At 46.8% G+C, this 7,281-nt stretch overlaps 2 protein-coding genes across 2 annotated transcripts; one reads left to right on the top strand and one right to left on the bottom strand.

Annotated features, from left to right (window-relative positions):
• The first annotated feature begins 407 nt into the window (after window positions 1-407).
• Window positions 408-3,225, top strand: GGS22DRAFT_176273 (putative C6 transcription factor). Its single transcript, XM_047963387.1, has 5 exons — window positions 408-901; window positions 967-994; window positions 1,063-1,524; window positions 1,586-1,677; window positions 1,858-3,225. Exons 1-5 carry the CDS (start codon window positions 474-476, stop codon window positions 2,993-2,995), a joined length of 2,148 nt encoding a protein of 715 aa, XP_047813864.1. The 5' UTR covers window positions 408-473; the 3' UTR covers window positions 2,996-3,225.
• Window positions 3,226-5,211: 1,986 nt separating this feature from the next.
• On the bottom strand, window positions 5,212-7,223 carry GGS22DRAFT_182660 (uncharacterized protein; the record flags this gene model as incomplete). The annotated part of the gene is made up of 3 exons (XM_047963995.1): window positions 5,212-5,880; window positions 6,231-6,683; window positions 6,735-7,223. 3 exons carry the CDS (start codon window positions 7,221-7,223, stop codon window positions 5,212-5,214), a joined length of 1,611 nt encoding a protein of 536 aa, XP_047813863.1.
• Between the last annotated feature and the right edge of the window lie 58 nt (window positions 7,224-7,281).

The raw sequence follows: 7,281 nt of genomic DNA, 5'->3' as shown, positions 1-7,281 counted from the left end.
ACCCTAACCCTAACCCTAACCCTAACCCTAACCCTAACCCTAACCCTAACCCTAACCCTAACCCTAACCCTAACCCTAACCCTAACCCTAACCCTCTCGAGTCCGCCTGACGGAGACTTGGGTACGGTCGTACCGAAGAGAAGTAGATAAGGTATGTACGGTGAGGTTGGCCGGTGGAAAACTTAGCTGTGAATTTCTATAGCTCATAATGAAGACTGCTTATATGTACGTACATATATATATATAATAAGAAGACGAGAAACATGTGTAGGTAGGTAGTTTTTACATATTTACCTAAGTAACTTCCGAATGTCGACGTCAGGGGGAGAGGGTCACGGCGCTTCTCGGTGCCCAAAAGTTGGATTTTTTATCCGAACCCCGAAAATATCGATCCACTTGTTACGCCACCGAGTGATTTCAATCAAGGCTCCTACAACTTCGGGAAAGAGAATAGAGATAAATTAGATCCAGACATGCCTAACTCGTCGGTGACTAGTCATCAGCTTGGGCTGGAGGATGTTTTGAAAAACTACTCTTGCTTGATTTGTAGGCAGCGGAAGGTCAAATGCGACCGGCGCGCCCCTTGTTCCAACTGCGTCAAGGCAGAGAAGCAATGTAGCTTCATCCCCCCCGTGCGCGGGAAACGTAAACGAACAAAACCTCGCAAGGAAGGCATCCATGCCAAACTGAAGCGATATGAAGAGTTGTTGAAGTCGTACGGCGCTAACATTGAGCCGTCCGAAGAGTTTGACGATTCCGACACGGACACGGCGTCTCAGCCCGACCTCGAAACGGACAAGGGCGCCGAAATCCGAAGCAAACCCCGGAACGATCCGTTCGGGCTCGAAGAGACCAAACCGCGACTCATCACGAAAGAGGGGATGTCGAGCTACTTTGAAAGGTATGTTCATCATCGACATCTTATACCAAATCATACCTATGTAAATATCTCATCGGAATTCCTAGCGCCCCTTGGTCTAATCTCGGCGACGAAGTATGTATCCCATCTCTATTCGCGAACCTTACTCGTGTAATATTTTCTCCCTGACTCTCTTGGCATAGTCCCACCACCCTGAAGTTGGAGAGGTCGGCGGTGCAGGCGAGCCTACGGACGAGTTAACCGCCAACGAAAGCGGGATGTTTCTCGATCCCGAATTCGGCAACAAGTTCGCGAATCTGGCGGAGCTCCACCCTTCTCCTCCGATATTGTTAAAATTGAAGGAGATTTACCTTGACCGAACTGACCCATTGATAAAGATCTTGCATCTTCCTACGTTCTGGTCCGCGTTGACAAACGGCCTGCGAAGTCCTCGAGACATGTCTAAAAGCTTAGAAGCGTTGGTGTTTGCCTTTTACTTCGCAACCGTAAATGCCCTCAAGGGAGACGAGTGCGAGTCCTTATTCGGAACATCGCAGCCTACCACGTATTCTCGTTATAGATTCGCGACGCGCCAGGCCTTAGTGAACGCCGGATTCTTATCTACTTCTAATCCGATGACCCTCCAAGCATATACAATGTTCATAGTAAGCCGCAATCGCAACCGCAACGGGATCTTTGATGTGCGACTTAGAACTGACGGAATAGATGAGCGTGAGAAATAGTTATCGATGTGATACCCTATTTGTATTGATGGGAGTGGCCATACGGCTCGCGCGTAAAATGGGACTCCACCGGGAGTATGTAGCAGCGATAATTCTTCTCTCTCTCCCACTCTCTCTCTCCCACCCGTTAGCTTATCATCAAAAGCGAAACCTTTTTAATCAGGCTGGCTAAGTATCTTTGCTCCTAAGACATGCTTGAAGTTCCTAGGGCTTGTCCCAACTTAGACAAGGAATTACTGACCCTTATTGCCGCAGTGGTACATCTCTCGGGCTATCGCCGTTCGAGACAGAAATGAGGAGGAGGCTCTGGTTTCAGCTTGTACACATGGATTTTCGCATCGCCGACGTGATGGGCGCGAGGCCGTCTCTAGATCTTCTGTGCGGCGATACCAAACCTCCCCTAAACGTCGAGGACGACGACCTCTACCCAGATATGGTTGATCCCCCGCCCGAACGCGAAGGAATCACAGCAATCACTCTTTGCGTAATGAGATGCGATCTCTTAGAAACCCTGCGCAAATTTCCGGCGTCGTGCCCCGGCGGCGATCTTCGTTGGGAGGTACTCTCTAACCCAAGCATCCCGTTCACAAAAAAGGAGAACGTCATAAATGAGATAGAAGACAAGTGGGAAAGAAGATTTATGCGCTACTGCGACCCGTCGAATTCGCTGCACAGTTACGTGTCGATCTCGATCAGGTCCTCGATATGTAGGCTGAGGATCTTCGCTCACAACCCGCGACAGTTCGCCAGCAGCCCCGCAAAAGCTTCCGAAAGAGAGCGCCGGATGGTATTTGCAAACGCGACCAAGCTATTGGAATATGTCATACTAGTACAGAAAGGCTCCCACGGGTTGGATAAGTATACGTGGCAGCTTGGCTCAAGCTTTCTCTGGAACACGATGCTGTACGTGCTCATCGAAATGCGACATCGCAAGACGGGTCCCGAGGTCGACAGATCGTGGCAGCTGATCGGCTCCTTGTTTTCCTACTACCCCATCGTGTTCGAGAAATTCACGGGGGCCGTGTCGGCCGCGTTGGGCAAGTGGACACTAACCGTCTGGGATGGATACGTCGCCGCTTCGAAAGCCGAAGGTCTCCCCGAACCAGTAACCCCACAATACATCGACGCCATCCGCCGTTGCCGAAGGCCTATAATACGGTCTCCGTCAACCACAGGGGACCTAGTGACAGATACCGGATCCACCACACTGGCCCCGTTCAGCTCGGGCGAAGTCACCTCTCAGATATATGATGGGAATTTCTCCGAGTTCGAATCTTTGGAGTCGTACCAATCTCCCGATCTCCTCTCGTTCGAGATGGATCCAAACCAATGGGAGCAATGGGAGCAACTGCTTGCAGAGCAAAGCGGCTCTACTCGAATAGATTACATTTGACACTCCACCAGCTAATACACATACTGATTTTGCTGGAATATTAGATGGCTGGGAGTCTACGCCCTGTACTCGAGGGGTATATATGTACTATCTGCCTACGAACCACTACCTGGAACCAGTAACTTAACCCACTAATCAATCAATATGATACTCATAACCTGCATCTATTTCAACAGATTTAACATGACTTTTGCCAATGTCAAGAAAAACTATATTATGATTTCCACATTTTAACCGCTGTCGCCACGCCAATTGACACTAGCGTTACACATGCGCTGATAGTAATGGCCAATACAATAAATTTATTCATCCAAGTCAAGCTACCGAGTAGCCCTTCCTCCCGGTCCCTCCTAGGAAGTTCCTGCCTCTCCCAGGCGGACACCGCTGCCCCCGTCGTTTGTATGTATCCGACTTGTCGGATCCCCTCTTCGGCGGATCCTTGCTACGACGAGCAATATTTAGTCTTCATAACTTTAATGATGAATGAAGAACACTTACGCTGTCGCGAGAGGTCTCGCGGACCGGACTTGGGGGGGGTTATCGCTGGGGAGGTTGTTGATGGAGCAAGAATCTGCTGGGGGATGGTCGGGTACATCGGTAGCTTGTCTTGATTCTATAGGTAGCTTCTATGTTAATAAGGTACGCGAGTAAAAAAATAGAGATCAAAGTATTAAGAAAACACATACGATAATTGGAATATGTATGCTGCGAAAATTAATAATGCTATGTAAAGGCCAAAGTATGTTCCCATGCCCAATAGGGCTGTATAGTCGAAAATGTCCCAAGTCTGGTTTGTAGAAGGACTGGTAGCTAAAGGTCTCGCAGGGTCGGGAAGAGGTACATTGAGGTCCATGAGAGCCCACGAAGGGTCCTAAGTAGGCATGTTAGTTGCTAGCCCAGGATAGAGTAAGAAAAAGGGCCTCACCTGAGTAGGTAGGTATGTATGTATACCACACTCCCTTAGAGAGAGGAGACCTGAGTTCTTCGCGTAACGTGTTGTTCTCATGGCTTTTAGTTCCGCTTCATGAGAGATAATAATAACCTCCATCTGTTTAACAAATGTAGTGGATAATAAATCACAATATATTGTTTAAGTGTGGAAAAGAAAGAGTTCGGATTTTGGATTATTATCAAGCCATTTATTAGAAACGTTTGATACTAGGTAGTTCTTACTTCTACCAGTTCAACAGGGATCATTATTAAGAAGTCACTATGGTACAAATCGCCTCTGTCATGATTCGGGACTAAAGAACAAGGAAACAACAACGTTGTTACGCGGGGAGCTCCTAACTACTCTCGCTATGGAGAACATGGTACCTACCTAGTATAAATATAAGTGAGTCTCTTTATCTGCTCTGTTCCCAGGACTAGCGGCTAACGGAACTCTTGGGGATTTAACGGGGACTCTACGAGCTGAATATAGACCTCATAAACCTCTAACTAGCTATTTACTAACTTGAAGGAAGACTGGACGTCTCTAAGAGTTCAACATCTTAACTTACCTAGGTACCTAGGTTAGCTGGTACTTTGAAGTAACCTTTATCCTTCAAAGTTTCATCAAATCAATTACGAAACAATCAGCTAACCTAGGGGTTTACTGAGATTCAAAATCTTCTCATAGTAAAATGTAAGAGGTTGTATTGATGGTCCTGGCATAGAAGCTTACCCATAGACAAAGTTATCTTTAGCATGTACTGCCTACACAACGTCCCCTGAATGAAAGTACTTGGCACATGTAAATTTACTTAACCTACCTATGTAGGTAATAGGTACATATGTAGTAATTACCCATTTACAGGTAAATACATATGTATGTAGGTACCTAGTACCAATGTAAGGCGCTTATAGCGTTTCTTATTCTCAAAACGATGGTGCTTAGGTAGGCATCATAGTTCAACCTTATATTGGCGTAGAACTTCCTTCAAATCACGTATAAAATAATAAGGAGTATCCCATATTATTCGACCTCACTCTTTCCTAATCATTAGGTATCCTATTTCAATAGAGATATTACAACCTAGGAGAAGATGGATGCAGAACTATATCAAGACAAAGCACCTTCATCGAAGACAGACATCGCACCTCCAGCATATGAAAAACCTCACATAATCTAGGGAAGCTGCACTTCATTAATAGGTACCATCATCGGTACCACCAGCAGCAACCATAGAGTAAGCTCCAAAACCGATCCTACTAGACCCATTCCTAGGCAAGCATTAAGTAGCCATGATGCTTCTACCCCCATCCGTAGTGATACGAGCTCTCATTATGACGCGCATGATACGATGAGCTAATCGTGTGCTCTCGATCTTCTTTAGTTGAGAATTCCGCTTCCCGAAGTCGATAATCGCACTAGGAGCAAACACAAAAGCTTCGCCTGTCCTGAGCTCGACGATGTGAGAAAAGAGCTCAGTATAAGGATCGCTCGATGCTGCTACTATCTCGTGCATACTTCTAGGAACGTCGGCTCCGCCCTTCCGATCTACGTCTTGTTGGATATCCCCGATTTTGTCCATTTTTGACGCCCTCGGAATCCCCGCGATGTGTTTCTTTAGCATATTTAACCAGTCTGGCGAGGTGAATCGGTGAACGACGGTGATGCTGCACAGATCGAGTAGTTTCGGGGATATGGTAGGCTCCTGTGTCGAGACGATGACGCGAGCGCCGAGGTGACGCTGGAGGCGGATTGCCGATAGCAGGTTGTTGGTGAGGGTCTCGCATTCGACTGTCTCATCCATATATTTGTGTGCTTCATCGAGGGCGATTACTCTGCCAAGGGAAGTTTTCTGCTCCAAGAATATTGAAAGACATATGTTGAATAATGAACATGCCATACTCGGTGTGATGCATGGGCATGATAGATCTACAATAAGTAACTCACCCGACTGCAGATGAATTAGCTTTGTTATAGTAAATACCAACACTTACTGCTATACTAGTGCTGGCTACACTAAAGTTCGCCTGGCACTCCTACGGGGTGCTGCGCATTAATTAGCAAAAAGACCAGGTATTAGCAAAATACCTTCTATTGCGAGAGATTCTCTCTTAATCTTAAGAACTTTATTAACATGGGAGTCTTGGCAAGTATTCCTATATGTAAATCGTATAGAAAGTTTTCTGTAGAGGTACTTTGCTAATGGCTGGTATTTTCGCTAATGAAAGCGCAGCACCCCCTAGGGGGTGCCAGGTGAACTTCAGTGTAGCCAACACAAGTATATGTAGATTATGCACTTACTTGAAGTGTCCAGTTTGTGCCTTCATCCGTATCGCTAGGTTGCGTATCGCCACCGCCAGATTTCGCTTTCTTATTCGCTTTCTTACTTGCCTTCTTACTCACTTTTTTCTGTGGCTTCGGCTTCTGGGAGATAATTTGCGCTCCGGTGCCGATTTCCTCTGGGACCATGAAGCTTTCCAGAGTATTTAGGCGTTGCAGTAGAGGTCGTATTTGGTCGGTCAATAAATTCTCTTTTTGGAGCTCTTTAATAAAGTCGCTATATTTGAAGCCAGATTTTGTCTGCTGTTGTGCGACTCGCATATCTCTTAGGATTCTCTGGATGACGTGGAGGTAAAGGGGTTGGCGTCCTCCTTCGCTGAATGCCATAAGCTCTAACATACGTTTGGTGTTAAGATACGACTCTTTAAGCCGCAACTCCTCAACCTTGACATTTTTAAGGGAGCTATACGTATCCTATAGAGATATTAGCTGAAGAAGTTGATGGTCAGCGGCACTCCAAGATACCTTCATAGTAGCGAAATTCGTCGGCGGACATAAGACGCGGACTTTGACCCGAGGGTCTGAGGATATATATGCGGCTTCGCAAGGCACGCCCCCAGCATCGGATATGAATGTGTCGTAGTGGAAGACGATACCCGCCAAGGGCTTCGGGAGATGTCCTAATATCGGGGCGGGAATCAGACAATTCTCGAGTATGCAAGACAGGCTGTGACTTTTGCCGGACCCCTGACTACCGCAGATGAAGGTGCTGGAAGGCACGGCAACGTTGTAAAAGATACGGGGGTCATCTTTAGGTGTGCGTTGTAGCATATCTGCGTCCCCGGCGAGGAGTGCGTATTGGGCAAATGGGGCCTTGGAGGCGATGGTGGTTAATCTCTCGGCGCTCTTGAGCACCGGATAGGTGAATAAAGGAGCGGACATTATCTCGTCAAGGTCGTCTCTTTCCGGAAGTTTCCTAAGGAGTGAGATCTGGTTGCGTAGATTCGCGTGCATTTTTGGTGCCAATTTGAAGCTTCCATCTCCTTTCTGTATATATTAGACTTTAGATACG

This window comes from Annulohypoxylon maeteangense, assembly GCF_022496945.1.
Source record: "Annulohypoxylon maeteangense strain CBS 123835 unplaced genomic scaffold GGS22scaffold_33, whole genome shotgun sequence".
Classification (NCBI taxonomy): Eukaryota; Fungi; Ascomycota; class Sordariomycetes; order Xylariales; family Hypoxylaceae; genus Annulohypoxylon; species Annulohypoxylon maeteangense.
This window is presented reverse-complemented; position numbering and strand designations above follow the sequence as displayed.

What these genes read in the sequence shown, in the direction of transcription:
- GGS22DRAFT_176273 (XM_047963387.1), top strand. Translation starts at nt 474, where the DNA reads ATGCCTAACTCGTCGGTGACTAGTCATCAGCTTGGGCTGGAGGATGTT. An exon ending in ATGTCGAGCTACTTTGAAAG is followed by an intron (nt 902 to 966) that starts GTATGTTCATCA and finishes CGGAATTCCTAG; the next exon opens with CGCCCCTTGGTCTAATCTCG. An exon ending in AAGCATATACAATGTTCATA is followed by an intron (nt 1,525 to 1,585) that starts GTAAGCCGCAAT and finishes CTGACGGAATAG; the next exon opens with ATGAGCGTGAGAAATAGTTA.